Below are 19,568 nucleotides of genomic sequence, written 5' to 3' on the forward strand. Positions count from 1 at the left end.
TCGGCCATGAGGGGGAAGCCCGACTGTGACTCTTTGAGTGGCCACCCCTTCTGGCACAGACGAGGTGGACTCGGTGGCTGCCCCAGCTGAAGTGTTCTTTGCTGCCGAGGTCTTGACAGTTGACGCTTAGGTTGCCTTCTTCTTCGGTGGTGGTGCCGAGGTTTCCCCTGAAGTCTTTCTCTTCGGCCTCTTGATCACGGCCGCCGAGCCGAAGTGATAATGTCAGAAACCTTCATCACTGCATCAGAAACAAACATTATTATTGAGAATAGCCGAAACAAAGACCCAGACTATGAACGAAAATTTACAAGGCTTCTGAAGTCTAGTAGAGAAGAAGGGTGTCTTCTTGGGGTTAATGACAACTCAACTAATACCCCCTCCACTAACACCGCCTCGGGATAGTCCCAACTATAGATTCTGAGGTCCGACCTAATTATCTTTTGAAAGCTCTCCTCGTCCAGGTCCCCCGGAAAAGGATCATTTTTTGTATTCCGAGCCTCCACCAAAAGCCCCAGGGAAAGTCCCCGGCCGTGACGAACATGAAGTCGCGTTTCTAGTTCTTTATCGAGGTGGAGGCGCCGACAACAAGTTTTGGGATGGTGTTATTCCTATTGCAAAAGTAGAACCACCCCTTTTCGCATCCGTGCCTCTTGATGGTGTAACATCGGTGGAAGAGATTGACCGTGGGGATCACATCTTGTTCTCGGCAGAGCATTTCAAACCCCACCAATATTCGGATCGCGTTCGGGACGAGTTGAGTTATCCGAACTGCGAAATATCGAAGTATATCTCGAAAAAACCTCGTGGTGGGCATCCTGATCCCGGCTTCTAGCTGCTCCGCGTAGACGGCTACGGAACCTATCGGGGGCCTCTCAGCTGTGTGGTTCGGTCCAGGAGTCCCAATGTTGTACCCCTCTCTGAAGGGGTACTTCCGCAATATCCTATTAGCCTTCACCATGCCGATCCGGCTTCGGTACGATGGAAGATGGCCGAAGTCAATATCGGAGAGATTCCCGGGAGCTATTGGCTCTGCCACTCTCTCATCATGAGGGACTCCGACTCCGAGCTCGTCATTGTAAAGGACCTCCGAGCTCCCCTCGCTCGCCTCGGGAGACTCCCCTACTTGGGAGTTCTCGGCGGATTCTTCCCCTGAGCTGGACGTTTCTCCCTCGGAACGGGACGAAGTGCTCTCTTCCGGTGGGTCGGGCCCCTCCTCGGCTTGATAACTCGATTTTACGGTCTCCTTGTGCGTCTTAGCCACTTTAGCCATATTGAAAATAAGATGAAGAGTAAGGGTACTTACTGTTGGTTAGGAAAATGTGGTTGAACGAGAAGGGAGATCTCGGCTATCTCACAGTGCCTCGGCTAAACAAATTAATCTCGGCAATGCTCTCGAGTTTGCAAGAGTTTGGCTGCAAAGAAGGAAAATGGTGAAGAATAGTACGCTGAAAAGGACCCCCTATTTATAGGGGTTGGAGGGAACGCGAAGAGGCGGCAACATTAAATTTCAAAAAGGTGTCTCTCTCTTTCTCCTCATTAATGGTTCGTCCCTTCCACTGACATGTTCCCTGCATATAACCTCCCACTACTCCACGTCGCCTCAGTTACCCGTAACCGCCTTGTCTACCACGTCCCCTCAACTAACTTGCCCACATGTCACGCCCCGCCATTATCTGGAATAAGTTCAAATCCCAGAATCTGAACGATCTCAGTACCTAGAAGTCTCGGAACCTCTTGGGCCTTTACGCTCCTGAGGCTTGGGGGGTTTATTGAGGATGCTTACCTCGAATAGTTTCAAGCCCGAGGTTATATCACCTCGTCCGTTACACGGACCGAGGAGATGTCCTTTGGCCGTGACTCCCGCCCCTGACCTCAGTCTCATTTCAGGTCTATCCCGGACGACCTTAATGTTTTAGGCATTCGTCTCGGCTGCATACGGATGATGTCAACCTACTTGATAGCCCACTGAAAGCCATTGTTTTATCTGAAAAGCTACTGTTGCTCTTAATGGCGGCCGCACAGCGCAGCCTGTCAGGAGGTCCAGACTGCTATTGTGTCAGGGACAGACCTCCAAGCACAGAACAGAGCCGTAACTGTCAGGACGTGGGACCCGCTAGCATGAACCCATCGTCCTGTCCTGCCCACTCCCACTTTATAAATACCTCCTGTTTACTCTTCACAAGTAAAACTACTGTTGTGCTCATACTGTTCATTACTCTTTATTCTCTCTCTATACTAATTTGACCGTTGGAGTGATCCCAGGGGACAAAGTCCCGCCTTTCACTTCGGAATAGCCCTCCTGTCTCTAAATTTCACTTCAACAAGAGAGGGAGTTGGATTAAATCAGCTCGACTATCTAACCAAAAATCACCTATTCACATTACAAAATCCACGTGCCGCTGACTATGATAATTTACTCTTTCATCGACAAAACTGTAACTACGGTTTTACTTCATAGTAATTTACCCTTTTTTTATTATTTATTATAAGAACACATTGTTGTAGCGGGTTTGTTTTGGACAGCCGAAGATGGGGAAGAAACGGACAGCCAGTCTGGTCGCGGTGGTCTTTAAATAATGACATCGGACGATTTTATCCGAAATATTTCCCATCAGTTACTCAGGCATAATATGGATTAAATTGCACATAAAGATTTACACTTGCATAATAAAGTCTGAAGACGGAGCCAAATATTTCTGCAGAATATAACCGTGTGTATATAAATTAAAGTCGCGCACAGGCGGAAACTCGTAATGCAGCCTCCAAAGTCTTGTTTGGACAAAAGATTATTATTCACTCACCGCACATGTCAATTTCCTGAAAGCGTACAACTCCAGCAGCACCTCCATAGCAGAGCCAATTTTCACTTCCTTTATTTGTATTCCATCTCACTCTATGCATAGCTACTGTCTTAGACGGGAACACTTCAACTTCTTCCACCTCCCCACGCATAATATCTGGATTGTCTTCTCCAACCATGATAGGTCGCTGATCAGCTTCTGAGTTGCTGCTTGTTTTCACTTTGCCTGCCTCTCTGGTCTCGGTCACCGCCATGCAATCAGGTCCGAATTCCGAATCCAGATCACCCCTCTTACACAAAGCTGCGTACACATTTAAAGTCAGAAACACTCGATAAACATCTACTATGAAATGTTTTCGGCTACCCTTAAATTTCAGAAAATAGCCATGTAATACGGAGTAATACCTTTATGCTTTTCTTCTGATCGAACTTTTACAATCTTCTGTTTTGCTCTCTTCTCTTGATTAGAGACAGATATGTATCCACGCACAGTTCTTGGGGCTTCACCCCACTCACGTAGTGACTTCCTCATTGGAAATGGAGTATTAGGCAAGGAAGTGAACATTGTGAGTGTTGAGTTTTCCTCAGTTAATGCTCCGCAAAGAAAATGTGGCGCTCGATTACGCAGAGGATCCTTTTCCACTGCTCTGGTAGTCAGCTGATCACCGGGGAAACACCAAATTTTAAGCACAGAAAAATTTGGGGTACGTGTGCTGGAAGTGTACAATTGTTCACAGAGAAAATCAGAAACACACACGGTACTGCAAGTCTGCTAAGTTGTGCAGATTCAATAGCTAATGGATAGCTCAATCCATACATGCTAAGCGTGCTTAGCCAGTCCTCAAATCTGTTATATTTTTTAAGTGAGACCAAGTTGCTCATGTTTTAGGCTAATTGGTCGATTTATTAATCAAAATTCTCAGACTTATTAACTCTTATAGTATGCCTGAAAATCTCACTCACAAATCAAAGCAATATTATCTTCTACCTCCTCGCAAGAGGTAGATCAGATTACACCATTAAGGTCACAAGTCATAGCCACTATATGCTTACTAACGTAAAAGCGTGATTCACATCAAACATATTAAGTTCAATAAATTCCTTCAGGTCAAACCAATGTAACAGAAGTGTTAAATTGAATTGAGACCAAAATGATCAGCCAATACAGACCTGGAACCTAAGAGCAGTACCATCTGCACCACAATATGCAACCATGCCTAATATAGCAGAAGAGGATAGATGTATCATGCCATCAGCAATACAATAAACCATAATAAAAGATGTTAAGGAAAGATAGGAAGTAAGATAACAGTCTAGTACAGAGAATAATCATCCAATTCTGGTGGAATATTATATAAACAGAAAGTGTGGCCTTTTACATTAGTTCAACGGTAACTTATTTTTTAACTGAAAATTTTCAAAACGATTACATCCATCCCAACACATTTATGTCTTGAAATGTAAAAGCAGGCATCCCAAGCCCTGCCATCACCCCCAAAAAAGCCACCAAAATTGGTACGCATTGCATAGCCTATGGCAATACACCAAGAATGAAGGGATGCATGTTCAATTTAAGTTTCACCACTTTAAGCAGTAGAAGGGTATTCTGACATAGTCCATGGATGAATATGCCCAAATATGTGGTTCAATCAACTGAAATAAAAAACTTAAGACATAATTTAGAACCTGTCAACCGGGATGTGTGAACGCTCCAAATCTGAAATGGAGAGCATAAGTAGCTGTGAAACCCCTTTTGTTGTGCACCTTCAAAAGGTTTTCCAGTAACAGGGGCATCGTTTGCAGCCTTCAACAGACTGAGAATCCTTAGCGTTCCATCATCAAAGGATACAATAATACATCTGAAGCAAAGTAGTCATTCATTTAATAAGAAAACAAAATGATATTATAGTTAAAAGAAATTTAATTTATCTTCTTCTCCATTAAAACAATCAAACTCACACCTTGGATCTGGTAGCCAGTCCAAACTATATATAACCCTTTGAAAAGGATAAAAATCCCACAAGGGACGGAATGGATCACTGCAAAAGAAAAAGTATATAAGCAATAAACTCAATCCATAAAAGATGCATCTATATCAACTCCACTTGTAATGCAGAAAATCTCCCAATTTGACAAATATGGCTATTAAGAAGATAGAGCATGCTATATATGACCAGCATTCTGGGCACCATATACATCACGACAACATTTGGATAGTTCATGTGAAAATTAACATGCAAAAGCTCAAAATGAAAGCATAAGAAGACATAAATCATATGCAGCAGGAATTTAAGAATGTCTTAAAATTTCTACACCAATATTATTCCAACGCCAACAATGGGCTGCACAACTAAATTCACCAAAATGTTTGCACTCACAAAGTTAAACCTTCAAAATACAACTACTTAACCTATTTATACAGAGCATGACAAAAGATCTTAGAGCAATCTCAAGTATCCAGATGAAAAGATAGTCCAGATTCTACCTGCCTGAATGAAAATAAAAAGAAGAAGAACAAAGAGGAATAAAACAATAAAATCTTGTAACAGACAACTATATTCTGCTAAAAGCCTTTAAATTAGTTACCAATTACATGAAATGAATGAGAACACGTAACTCACAATCCAAACCTCATTACCCGAATACCAACTGGCCCAATGTGACAATTCATTCCAGCGAGCTTAACAGAGCAGTAAATGCTACCAGTGAACTGAACAAATCTCACAAATTTTAGCAACCTTCAATCGGAACATGAAATGAACCAAGGTCTTTTAAATAAAAAATTGCATGCAACCCCATATATTCAATATCTCCTTCCAAGTAAAGCTTAAGCTCTTATCCATAAATCAAATGCAACCAAGAGATAAAGACACATCCTGCAAGAACATATTAATTGATCAAAAGGGAACTCTGAAAGGATAGCTGATGAACCCCTCTCTCTCTCTCTCAGTCCATTTCCGACCCTCCTGAAGAGCCTCCTCTCCCCCCCCCCTCCCCCCCAAACAAAAAAAAGAAAACACAAACCTCCTTCACTTCCCATGACCATTTCCAATGCTATATACTGTCTCCAATGAATAGCTGTTATGTGTTTCTAGAGCCTTATTCTCCAACTAGGTTTCTAATTTAACCTCATCACCAAAATGATAGATGTACCTTAAGGAAAGTTACTGAGTCTTGAATCCAAGAATTCTTGGCCACAGGAGGAGGCATTTGGAAGATTAAATAAGAAAGGCTAATGTACATATGCCTCTCAATCCAGCAGTTAGATCTCAAATGCCACAAGACTAAATGATCATATGTGACCAAACAAGGCTTCATAACATTGATGGCTGTTTGTCAATCCAAGAAGCAACCTAACTGTTGATATTATGGTCTAAATAACATAAATCTCCATTTCATAGCAAACAAGAAATATACAGTAGTCCACTTACAGCTGTAGATAATAAAAAACAAGAACAACAAAAATAGCAGGAAATTATGTTTACCGTAGGTCCCAAAACTTCAAGCCTCTGTGACCAGCAGTTACAATAATATTTGCACTCTCAGAATAGCTGCAAAAGTATACTCAAATAGCCCAGTAAGTATGAAAGCATATCTTAATGGGGAATGAAGGTGGAAAAAAAAGGGGCCATCAAGAGCTTGATCTGCATGTCATGACATGGGGGAGCCAAACAGGGTTGAGAGACAATACATGGTAAAATCAAAATTATGAACCATCTTTACATGCAAGGACTTCAGTGGATTAATTATAGCGTCAAGATTGTTAGCATTTGGAAAGGTGTGAAGCCTCCTCAAATGAGGCTTGTTTTTTAAGAGTCTATGTTGTGTTTCAACCAATGTCTGAATGTCATCACTGTGAATCTCCATATCAGTTGTTTCCAACCCAATTCGATAGTTTATAACCTTGACAATTAGGTATGCGGGTGCGTTAGATCAACAACAAAAGAGCGCAGGAGATTATAATTATCATTTTCTGCAGCTTCTTAAGATGCACACCTTAAAAGCATCCCTCAAAGTTGTTTCAGCAAGCTGACAAAACAACTTCATTTTTCTTTCGATGCAAACAAATTTGGACAGCATAGTGACTAATAACATCTCAAGCAGGTACAACCAAGATGATCCGCAGTCACTAATCTTGATTGTACTTATCCAAGATCATTTCAGATATGTCAAGTGGGGACATGTGGGGTAAAATCATTTTGAGAAATCAATGCAAGAAAAGGAAATCATACAATCATATTTACCAAAACAAGTTAAAATTAAAATTAAAATGTCTAGAAGTAGACATGATTTGCACTTTTGAGAAATCATTTTGAGACTTATTCTGCCCATCAATTCTATTATCATCAGATTTGATTACTGACTTTTCTAAGAAACTAATCACATACTTCAGCAAGAGAGTGCTGTATTATCTTACTTTTGGAGTTTAAATTTCCAAAATCTGCAAACACAAAGTAAACAGGCTGCATCACTTTGATCTTTCAGTGAAACCTAGTTTTTGAAGCCAAGGGGGTGGATTGATCCACCAACCTGGGGATCAAAGAATGACAGAGAAGTGCAGCAACAAATTCGTACAAAAGAATCTATACATATTAAGGAACTCATAACCCAGTGAAACCAGTTTATTATTATTATTATTTTAAAAGAAGGTAACTCCAGCATTACCAACCTGCTAACTGGTACCCAAGTAAGTGCTCTAATAGTAACTGTGTCAGCACTGAAGCAAAGCAAAGGCCTTGTCTCTAAATTATGCATAAAAAAGGTCACATTAGGATTCACTAGTTTGGAACGCCCACCATTTGCCAAATGCAAAATCACCTTTCATAACCTAATATATCAGCAAAAGATGAAGCAAAAAGTAAAAGTAATCATGCAAAGATAATACCTTGTAATGAACCAGTAGCACAGAATTTCCACAAGGCAACCTGAAACAGCCAAATTCTTAGTACCACTTAACATAAGAATAATGGAATTGCCCCAAAAACAGATGATAAAGGAGTAATTAGAATATGAAATGCAAAATCACATTACAGAATCATCTGCAACAATTGTTTTATTTTTCTCCCATGTCATAGCCGACCTTTTTGGGAGGGTTTTTTGTGGGGATTGACAAGGGGGTGGGGTTGCATAGCATACTGGATTTTAAATCTTTGAGCGAAGACCAAAATGACAAACAGTAGAAGTAGCAAATGAAACATGTACCACTCCATCGTGACATCCAGCCAGAATCATATCATGTGGAGAGGATGCCGACCACTCTAGCGTCAAGGGAATACTGTTCAATGGTTGCAGTAAATGAATTAAACCTAATAAAAGTGCACGACTGAGCATTGTCTACTGAGTCAGACAATGATGTCAACATCCGTTACATCCCCAATGAAAACATGGCAAGCCAAATCGCATAACAAATCCCTAATAAAGTCCATGCCAATTCAGGCTTCTAAAAGCGCAAGGCCCATCTTTTGGCTAGAACAAACATCCAAAAGCTCAAACTTCACTAGCTTAAAAAGCTACACTGTTTGAAGATGTAATATGGTTTTCAAGTCAACCTTCACCAGCTTAAAAGCTATGCTGTTTGAAGATGTATTATGGTTTTGCAACTAGATAAGATAAATTGCTCAACTTCTTTTGGATCAAAACCTTGGCACAGGGAACAACAAAAGGGAAAAGAAACACAAGGAGGGAGATCGAGTCGTCAAATAACTTTTTTCTGGACAAATGAAAGTTAGTATCTATTTCAAGTCAATCATTAAAATCTTCATTGGAATCTTCCTTGGAAGTATTTCAAGAATTACTTGTTGATAGAGGCTCAAAATAAAAGAGTGTTTATTGCTCAAGTAAAATCTTTGGAATCAATCACCATTTTAGTGAGACCTTTAACTGGTTGTCTATACAACAAGGACAGGGAGAGTAGAATAGTTCTTTCATTTGCAGGTGTAATAATGTTATAAAACTAAGAAGAATAAATGGCAAGCTACCTTTGCCTACCGCCACGCTTTATTGTTGGACACCTGAATACTGGTCTCAATCTTATGAAGCGAGGATCAGTACCTTCCTTTTGAGAAGCTGAGTATATAACTTTCATGGTACGAGGAAAAGGAACCTCCCAGCTGTATATAATAATTAGGTCCATGACAAATGGTCAGAATAGCATCTCTATTTACAGTACAACACACAATAAAAGATGCTAGCAGGTGCCACAAAGTAATTACAAGAATTTGACATAAAGAACACCTATTTTCCCCACCCCCCAAAAAAAAAAAGAAGAAAAAGAAAAAGGAAACCAGTATCCATGAGTCAGTATACAATTTTCCCAAGGCACTGATGGTCCAGTTGCTAAAATATCAGTGTAGCAGTAGGACATCTACAGAGGATATTTCCCTTTCTGGAAGAAAGAAAAATGACAATATGCTTGACAATGCTTGTGTCTGGATACTGTTTGTTTTTCATTTTTGTTATCCTAGAGGGGTACATTCATTTAAATTCTCCCCTTCCTACATATAAGTTCTTATCTTCAGGAAACTATGCATCACAAGATTAGACTTAGTTTCCAAAAGAAGCATGCAAGACTGACAAAAAGCTCATTACTTTGATCGCACATATAAAGCTTCATAGCATCCAGGCATACAGCAGAGTCTCATGCTCATTCTTATGTTCTTAAGAGCAGATAATCAAACAAGCTAAAAGAAAAAAGAAAAACACATAAAGTCAAGTATAACTGCACCAATAAGAAATGTGTAAAGTTTAGATGTCAACCAATAAGCCAAGCAAGCAAAAATAAAAAATGTGTAAAGTTTAGATGTCAAGCACTATGATTTAATAAACAATTCTTACACTTCAAGAGCACCATCTCCGAGCAAGACAGCAAGATAACCCATTCTTTGTTTGTCAGAAACATCACATGGACGCCATTTTGCATCCCAGGCAACTTCTCCATTGTGAGCCAAACAAAATACCATTCTAGGCAAGGCAACATCATTGGAAATAGAGCAGTTAGCTGAGCCAAAATCACATGTGATCATGTTAAGTGCTAAGTTTTCTTCTGTTGGAGGATTTGCAAGGAACAGTTCAGCTTCTTGTGCATCTTTGGAAACCTGAACCCTTGTGCTCCCCTTATCCTTCAATCTTATGCGTTTTGAAGGGACAATCACTGACTTGGATTTCATGGTAGATACTTCTAGCACAAGTTGGGAATTCTCCTCAAGGACATGATTAAACGTATTTCCAGAAACCAAATCTCCAGTAAGCAATGTGGATGAACATTTGGTAGCAGGAGTTTGCACTACTTCGCTATTGTTTACAGCTTTTTTTGGTCGTCTGCCACGTGGCTTCATCTGTTTAGGCAACTTGGTCTTAACATTTTCATGATCAGAAGTATCAACCAAAGCCACATCTCTAGAAACTACTGCGGATGAATCTTGAAGGTATTGTACAGCAGAAGTTTGAACTTTTTCGCTATGAGAATTTGTATTATTTGAAGATCCATTTATAGGTTGGTTTCTTGGTTTCCCTCGCCGCCTCTGCTGTTTAGATGATTCAGTTGTAACTGTTTCACTATGAGAATTTGTATTATTTGAAGATCCATTTACAGTTTGTTTTCTTGGTCTCCCCCGTGGTCTCCGCTGTTCAGATGATTCAGTTATAACTGTTTCACTATTCCTTGAAGTTCTTTTCCGTTTTTTTTTATCCTGAGATTGCATGTCCTTTTTCATGTTTGTACCCAGTACACACCATATCTGGACAAATCCCCTGCCCCTAAGGGGTGCACCAATCTTGTGGTATGAAGATTCAGGAGGATGAGCAGCAACAGCAATGAACTGTAATTAAAGGGAAAAAAAAAGACTGGGATTTATCAAACATTCTTATCTAAATTATTGCAAGGGCAGTCTGTTAAGGCTTAGGACCATAATCAGACATTTGACACAGTCATACTCTTCCAATTTTTGTCGACATGAGATCCCAAACCCAAACCACAATTCAACCATTAATGCATGAATATCATACCATAGAATTTCTGTTCAATTAAGATTTAACACCAATCTAAAATAGTAGAGGTTTATTAAAATACCCATTAGATATTTTCTAAAATTCCAATTAAGAACCTCTCTGAAAGTTTCCCATATACAGATTTCCATTTAAAATCCAGTGAAGGAGGAAATCAAGAAGACATGGAAGCAAACCAAGAGAAAGCATCAGACAGAATTACCTCACTCTTAATACTTGAGTCGGAATATGAATGGACTCTTGGACACCAGTCCAATGCCCAAACTGAACCTCCAACATACATTACAAAATCTTTGCTGCAAAATATCAAATTAGAAGCTCTCCAAAAGGTAGTAACACAAAATCAGACAAAGAGCACTAAAAATCCTTGGCAATACTTCTTAGTTGGATCCCTTATAGGAAATCCACAGGATGAAGAGACTCAATAAATTAACAATGTAATATATCATCAAAGGTGGCAAAAAGCATTATGCAGACAAAAGGAAAGATTTGCAAAAGACCAACTGAAACACTCTGCACAACAAAAATGTCAATAAGCCAACCACGAACATATTTAAACCATTAAACTATATATATTGCAGAAGAAAATTAGAAAAATGGTATACATTCAAACAGATTGAGAATACATAATAACTGCGATAATTTGGCTTGTTATCAACTGATTTGAATTGTGGATTTACTCATGTTTACCCTCTACTTCTGGTACCCATCCATGTTTAATCTCATACTGGTACCTAGAGAGTAGGTAGGAAGACAAAGATCTAAGCAGATAAGTGGTAAAATAAAGCATAAAAATGAATTAAACATCATTGTCAAATAAGTAGCCACCTGAGTTCTGAAGAAGTTACATCCCCATTTTGTATATCTTTCTGCAGCATCAAGAAAGTCCAGTGTTATATCATTCACATTTAAAAAAAAAATAAATGCTGAAAAAAAAAGGCAGACATTCAAACGAGTACATATAATGTCGCATACCTTTGGAACAGTAGCTGATGAAAACTGCGGTAAACTTATTTCACCCATGAAATCTCTCCCCTCCTTGCTCTGATTTTGACAAGAAAACCTTAAATTCCTCGATGGGTAATTAAATTCCCTCCACTCTCTGCAAGCACGGATTCATCATAATCCCTTCTTAAAGAAAACCCAAACTTAGCAACTAAAACTCAACGGCTTAGGGAACATAGCCTGGAAACCACACTTCATCAAAACAGCATGCTTCTCCACCCAAACATAACAAAATATAAACTCCAGTCAATTCAATTATGTCTTGCTAAACAGCACGTTTCAGCTTACTTCTATCCGATAAATGTATCTCGGTATCAATTTAACGGTAAGGAAGCATGATTCTTGTTATCAGGTCCATAAATAACTAAAAGAAACCACAATAAATTTTTTAAATGAATCTAACATTCGAAAAAACTAACCTTAAGAATGTGATGGAAGATGACAAGCGTTGAATTTCAGCAGGATCAAAATCGTCCATATCCGTCTCTCCACAAAGCTTGGAGATATTATCCACTGCTTTGAAGTGATTCTCCACGGAATCATCGAATAAGGAAACAGTAATTCCATGCGGAAACTCACTCTTATCGCCGCCGGTATTCTCCTTGCGGACCGAAAAACCCTCGTCTTCGCCATCGACAGCGGCCTCCTTATTCACCTTCGCTTTCCTTTTCGGCTTCAGTTTCTTCATCCGGTTATACGCTTCTGCGATTGGAATGTCCATGTCGATGTCGGTTGGCGCTTCTTCTCCAGTTCCCTCCATTTTTCTTTTTCTCTTTTTCCCTTTTCTTTCTTGGCTTGTTCAAAGGGCAAAACACTACCGCCACGGCAGGCGTTTATCAGTGGCGCGTGAGTGTAGGAGTGGGGATTCGAACCCGCGTTTCGAGAGTGAGATAGTTTTGGGCCTTTTAAAAGTTTGTTGATCAATATTATTTATGTGCAGTGTGGGCAGACCGAAAAGCAAGACTCCAAAGCCCAATTTAACGTTGGTGGATATCCATTGCGGCCCATCTCATCTGACATCGGTTTCTGTTTTCGAAGAAACTACACAACAAACTGCTAGGTAAAATTTTAAAAAAAAAAAGGAATTTCCAAATTTTTGGGGACATTACAACGATCTCTTCCAAGTTTTTCATAATAAGATCCTACCTGGTTATGATTACATACTGTTATTTGAGGATATAATTTAAGCAAATAGAAAAATCAACATAACCATTAGGATAAGCCCAATGACCAGATGAAAACTGATGGCTCTATTTGAATTAGTTGTTTTTTAAAGTGTTTTTGAAATATTTTATTGTATTAGTGTATATGAAAAATCATTATTATATTATAAGATGTTTTTAAGGGTGTTTTTGGGACATATTTTGAAGTGTTTTAAGGATTTAAAATTTTTTGGAGTATTTTTTAAAATTGATACCACCACCCTCTCCCTCCTTTCTCCTCCTCTCTCTTTTCCCTCCCTTATCCTCTCGTCTCTCTTACTTCAAATCGACGCAACCAATTGTTTGTTTGGATTGAGCATTATTTACCTAATTTTATTTGCTTACATCATCATTACAATTTCCAATACACCTTTTTATCTTTTCAATTAACTTTTTATCTCACATACATCACATCACATCACAAAAAGTGCTACAGTAAAAAAATCCCAAATAACTTACAATCCAAACAAAATTCAAATGTTTTCCATTTTTGTTACGGGTATATGACAGTCATTCGCCAATGGAATTTTTTGAACCTGACTTAGGTTGCTCCTAATATCCGTGTCCCTGTTTGTACCCATCACTCAGGTGTTACAATCTCTAGCTCCACATATTTTTCGTGGCCCCTCCCACGATTGCTACTGTTGAAGTTGTTGCCTCTGCCCAATTCCAAAACTCCGATGTTTTACCCACCATTAATCCTCAACTTACCACCCAGAAGCTACCATGGCCAAGCCACTCCTACGATGGCCTTCGCTTCCGGCAATTCATGGTTTCCGGCTCCGTCCATGGCGTGTCCGAACACATGGCCATGTCCCCCGTAGACACTGTTAAGACCAGAATGCAAGCTTTCAGCTCTTGCCCCATGAAATCCTCCAGTATTAGCCAAGCTGTTCAGTCAATTCTCAAATATGTAGCCCCAGCCGGACTTTGCTGTGGGATTGCAGCTATGAGTCTCAATGCGGGCCCCCCCACGCAATTTATTTTGCCATTTATGAAACTTGCAAGAAAGCTTTGTCCCACCCATGGGAAAGGAAAATAATCCCCCAACCCACACGGCCTCGGGGTTTGAGAGAGGGGGGGGCCTCGGGGTTTGAGAGAGGGGGGGGGGGGGGTTGGTGTTAAGTAGAAGGAGAAAATGGGGTGTATATATATATTTTTTGTATATATTTGTGAGTTATTTTTGAGATATTGTATGAGTTGTGTTTTTGGAGTAATTTTTGTTTGTTTATTACTGTAGTATTATATTTGAAAAATTAATTTATGAAAAATAGAAAAATCCAAACAAAGCTTGATATAATTCAAGCAAATAGAAAAATCAATAGCACCACTAGGATAAGTCCAGAGTGACCAGAAGAAAGCTGTTAGAGTTCTCCTCACTGCTTAGTTCAGGAAATCTTTTTTGTTTTTGATAAACAATTTGGAGGATTTCATTTATGATGAATCTGTGGTTACAGCATCAATGACATTCTTGGGGAAGTCAATAAACCAGACTCTAACCCCATTAAAAGATAGAGACATTTTTTACAGGATGTGGACAGGAACATTATTGGTCCTCCTCAGTCCTCACATGACTAATTTTGACGTACTTGAAACTAGCCAACATTGACCTCATGCCATGTATCAAATTCCCAAGAAGAGACAGCTCCCTGCCATTGTTGTTTAGCTTCTATGGTATAATACATACTAAGCATCACCCTCTAGAATAAAGTGCGTTATTCCAAAATCTCTAGCAAATTTTAGTGCTTTAAGGAAAGTAGGACACTCTACATGCTCCGTATTCAGGGCTCCTGAAATTCTCTCAACCATAGCTGCTTCTAGCTGACCCCAGTGGTTCCTCACCACTAGTCCCGTTACAGCTCCGTTCTCCGTGAAGGCTCTATCCACGTATTTGATTTTTAGCATGTTTTCTTCTGGTGCCACCCACCCATTTGCCATGATTCAAAAGGGTGCACACCCCATATTTTGAGTGTATGCTCCAGTACTCCTCTATAAAAATTCTAGCATATTCACCAATCTGCCATACTTCTCTCTCTTTATCTTCAAAAATCTTAGACCTAAAAAAATCAACATGCTAAGAATAAGCACTAATCCGGGTTCGTTCTTTTTGAAGTTAAATTAATTTTATGGTAATAGACATGAAAAAAGACAACATGCCAAGAATAAGCAGTAATTCCGGTTCGTTCTTTTTTTTTTTTTTTGATAAATTAATTTTATGATAATAGACATGAATAAAGATAGATTTTCATTCTGAGGAGGAGTTGCAACAACAGAACACAGAATAGTGGAAACAATAGATCATTATTTAACCTAAACTTTCATGGACCTTTCCATTACGTGATTAGTATAGGTTAATGTACTTAATTTGAATCTAATTCTATACTTAACCGAATCCATATAAATTACTTTTAGATATTTTTGAATTTAGCATTATTTGTTTTATTTGTTAAAAAAAATTATAACACCACAGTCGAATATACTATATATAGTTGGGAAGAAATTTTTTTTGTTTAAATGCCATCTTGTCATTTGCCTTTTCTTTTCTTCGTGGAAGGCCATAACTGATCAAAGATTTGGGGATTGGAGATGACACTTCGTATAAGCACTGAAAAAAACAGGGACAGGCTATGAAATTAAACTTAATTAGTACGCCAGTTATGGTGCTATCCAAGGTTTGTAAAATCGGGATCCTACATAGGATCGATTTTAGTTTCATAGGATCGGATCGTAGGATCGGATCGTAGAATCGTAAGATCCTACCAAAAGCTCTTAATTGCAATTAAAGGTTGCAATTCTTTGATAAATTACAAATATACCACAAATATTTTCATTTACTTGCAAAATGGAGCTTCGTATTTCACAAATTTACAAAAAAAATGTAAAATCGTACGATCCTACCGATCCTACGATCCTACACGATCCTACCGATCCTGTTACGATTCTATGCGATCCTACAAAGATTAATATGATTTGCGACTCTGCATACGATCCGGATCGATTTTGGTTATCCGGATCGTAGGATCGTACGATCCTACGATCCGGATCGCGATTTTGACAACTATGGTGCTATCTATCCATCGGCTCTTCAAATATATATCGTGCATTCACTCCGCTGAGGGGCCATGGTTTGTTTGGATTGAGAATTATTTGTCAAAATTTATTTGCTTACATCATCATTACAATTTCCAACACACCTTGTTACATTCCCAATTACCTTTTTATCTCACATACATCATATCACAAAAAGTGCTACAGTAAAAATATCTCAAATAATTTACAATCTAAACAGTGACAATTCTGTCGGCTGTCATGGAAAACGGAGGCGCCTAAAAACTCGAAGAATCATTGGCCAATTTTTTTTTTTTTTGGTTTAGTACGGACTCAATCAATTAATTGCAAAAACTATAGCTCAAGCAGCTGCCTTCTGTTCTCATTTGCCCATGAATATGTGGGCATGAGATCTTTGAAACCTCGTGTGGTTGAAGGAAAAGGCCTTTCAGTTATGGGTGGGACAACTTAAAATTTCCTGGCTAGAAGCAAGAGTGTCATTGCCTTCAAAGTTCAAATTGAGCCGATTCCCGACTAAATGTTCCACCAGAAAGTAGGACCACATGAGACTCATTAATTCACATATTATGCTAGTCTACTTCACATGTTAAATTAAATCAAGTGAAGCCACATGAAATGCCAACTGCCTAAGAGGCCGTTGGTACCACCAAAGTCTTGGTGGAAATGGGAGGCAAGGGTTTTTCACCTTGCCACTTTGTGATTTTTTTCGACAGAAAAATTCCGTCGACTCTCCCTTCCCTCATAATGTTATCGTTGTAAAAAATAAATAAATATTTAGTTGAAACTACTTGATTGATTCGAGAATAATTATTAGACAATGTCCAATAACTACTTCGGACCAACATAAAATTTTACTATCACCAACATTACAGAATTACAAGAAGGGTACGAAAGCGAAAAGAGAAAATAGCAACAACCTCTCCGACAACACATCACATCTTTACATGTATCATATTTGAGCTATCAAATCACGGCAGATCGACACTTTGCTAATTTAGTACCAGTTGCTATCATAGTTATAAAACTTGGCTCGATCCGATGGTCGAACCGATCAATCGATGAATCGATCATATGATTGAATTGGATTGCTAATTAAATCAGTTAAGCAACAAATTCGTTGACCTGTTAAAGACTTGAGAGCTCAACTGGTGAACCGAAAAAATCGCTAGTCAAACCATTAGTTGAAACACCAACTTAAAAAATTTACTAATTTTATAATATAAAATATGTTATTATATTATATAATATTAGTAACTAATATACAACTCTTGGCTGAACCCGTAACTTAGTGATTCAGTCACCTCTCTAAATTGAGCACTGGATCCAATTTAATAACTATGGTTGGTACCAAACCTTCCCGCTACAACTGTATATATATGTACTCCACGTGTCTAATTTACGGATTTGGTCCCGGACCATTGGTGTTAGTTATACAAGTTAGTTACAAAGGGGAGACGCGCATGTTGTGTTTGGTAACAATGGGAAATATTGCAGATCAAACGATCAAGGCTGATTTAGGTAATATCGGTTTTTGTGAGAACCAATCTGTGCTGTTGAAATGTCCATATGATTATTAATTAGCCAAAGGGATAATTTCAGAAACCTCCCTTGAGGTTTTTAACAATTTCATTTAGTTTTCTCGAAATTTTAAAAATTATACATAGCTCCCTTGTCATTTAAAATGACAATACTACCCTTAAATATTTTAGTGAAATTCCCTTGTTTGGTATGTTTATATTTAGAATGACTTTTAAAATTATTTTTTATTATTTTTCTTTTAAAAAAAAATTTTTTTTTGTCAATAAAATTGTAGAACTACATAAATCAGGAAAGTAACCTTTTATAATCGTTTAGACATTTCAAAAAATAAGTAGTGGTTTTGCAATCATATAGACATTTCATAATTTCCCGTAAATCAAAAGGAAGTGTAGTGATTATACTAGTGGTTCTACAGTTTATATGATTATCATATAGTCCATATAGACTACTTACATATAGTCTACATATATGACTACAGCCTATATGATTATTATAGTTGTTTATCAAATAGTAGATATGGACATGAAAAATTTGGTAGCTTTTCTTATAATTACACTATATAATTTTATAATTCTATAGGAAAATAAATTAAAATTCATTACACAAGATCATTTTTTGGGTATTCATTTAAAAATTTGACAAAGTCAATATTATTTTAAGATTTTGTTACTAAAACTATCAAATCAAGGGAGGTAGGTGTAATTTTTAAAACCTCAGAGAAGCTCAGTGAAATTGTTAGATATCTCAGGGGAGATTTTTGAAATTATCCAAAAGCACGATCAGCGAAACTACTTGCCCGCACAGTTATATGTAAGCCGCAGCTCTAATCGTTAGCACATCAACAAGTATTGTGTTCAAAAGCTACACTGCTTGTGAACCGACCAATATTTACTCAACAAACACATAAAACTCCATTAAGGAATGTTTGTGTTTTGTCAGGTTTTATTCCCAAATCCTCTGGTAGCGAAGTCGAACTTTATATTGGCTAATATTGCCAAGTCAATCAAGTTACTCAAAAGCCCTCTATAGCCTTCCTACCCGCCTGAATCCCTTGTGGTGGCGGCACGCATATACACTCCGGTGGGATAGAGCAAGCGTAGGAGAAACCTCAGACTCGTCCGTGGCTTGTATGCCCGCAAACTTTCCTGCCAAAGCTTTTCAAAAAGTGTCGAGCTCTGAAACCAACCCCAACCCCAAGCCCAACACCCCCCCCCCCCCCCCCCGGGAGACAAAATAGTGTATTTCCATCTAAAAGCGTCACAATCGGGCACGGACTCTAATTTTTGTGTTGATCATAATATAAAGTTGATTTGCTTGTGTGCTAATATCAAAAATCATAAAAAGCTCAAAGCTCACATGTAGTCGTTGCACGAGATACGTAACACAACAAATGCACTAAAAGATCATATTATAAAAGATTAATGTTTGAGGTCGATATTGTGTTACTTATCATGTAAATACAGAATCAGTTAGTCTAGTATATTTTTCTGATATCGTGTTCCTTCTGTTCTTTCTCAGTGATCATAGTGGCATTTTTTTTTTCTTTCATTTTAAAGAAAATCAATAGCGATTCTTCATCTACGCTTGATGATGATTCAGAGAACTTTTAGGTAAATGATCTTGCCAACTAACTTGTTCGGAATCATAGTAGCATTACAGGCGCTAATTTTTAACATTTGAGACCGCCCGAGTATCTATTCTATAGGGGTTCAGGTATAACCAGAGTGGAGATCAATAATTAGTTAAATTAGAATATGATTAATGGTTTAGAGTTGTCAGTAACACTCCAATTTATAGCTATATCTGTAATTTTGCCATTCTCAATTTACGTTGTGATAATTAATCTTTTTGTGCCTAACAATCCGTCTTGGCCCGCAAAGCTTTCATCTTTTTCCAGCCAAAAAAAAAACAGTGGAACTTGGACGTTCACTAGACTCCATCAAACACAT

The 19,568-nt window shown here is 38.4% G+C and overlaps 1 protein-coding gene across 3 annotated transcripts; it reads right to left on the reverse strand.

The window, feature by feature from the left end:
- Nucleotides 1-2,640: 2,640 nt before the first annotated feature.
- LOC113695802 (uncharacterized) lies at nt 2,641-12,699 on the reverse strand. Of its 3 annotated transcripts, none has more exons than XM_027214959.2 (15): nt 12,229-12,699; nt 11,780-11,906; nt 11,633-11,673; nt 11,007-11,100; nt 9,635-10,617; nt 8,779-8,910; nt 8,003-8,075; nt 7,686-7,725; nt 7,470-7,542; nt 6,286-6,351; nt 4,762-4,839; nt 4,487-4,659; nt 3,971-4,017; nt 3,206-3,458; nt 2,641-3,101 (listed from the first exon to the last, which is right to left on the reverse strand). In XM_027214959.2, the coding sequence occupies exons 1-15, from the start codon at nt 12,567-12,569 to the stop codon at nt 2,794-2,796; spliced, it is 2,829 nt and encodes a 942-aa protein (XP_027070760.1). In that variant the 5' UTR covers nt 12,570-12,699; the 3' UTR covers nt 2,641-2,793. The 3 variants fall into 3 exon arrangements, with proteins under 3 accessions (XP_027070760.1, XP_027070763.1, XP_027070761.1); XM_027214962.2 differs by having other exon boundaries at nt 11,007-11,095; nt 11,780-12,019; nt 12,229-12,609; XM_027214960.2 differs by having other exon boundaries at nt 11,780-12,019; nt 12,229-12,606.
- Between the last annotated feature and the right edge of the window lie 6,869 nt (nt 12,700-19,568).

This window comes from Coffea arabica, chromosome 6e (assembly GCF_036785885.1).
Source record: "Coffea arabica cultivar ET-39 chromosome 6e, Coffea Arabica ET-39 HiFi, whole genome shotgun sequence".
In the NCBI taxonomy this organism is placed as follows: domain Eukaryota; kingdom Viridiplantae; phylum Streptophyta; class Magnoliopsida; order Gentianales; family Rubiaceae; genus Coffea; species Coffea arabica.

Coding starts and splice junctions, on each gene's coding strand:
- LOC113695802 (XM_027214959.2), bottom strand. CDS start 12,569: ATGGAGGGAACTGGAGAAGAAGCGCCAACCGACATCGACATGGACATT. Junction 4,660..4,761: donor GACTGGCTACCAGATCCAAG/GTGTGAGTTTGA, acceptor ACTTTGCTTCAG/ATGTATTATTGTATCCTTTG. Junction 3,102..3,205: donor ATCAGAAGAAAAGCATAAAG/GTATTACTCCGT, acceptor ATGTGTACGCAG/CTTTGTGTAAGAGGGGTGAT.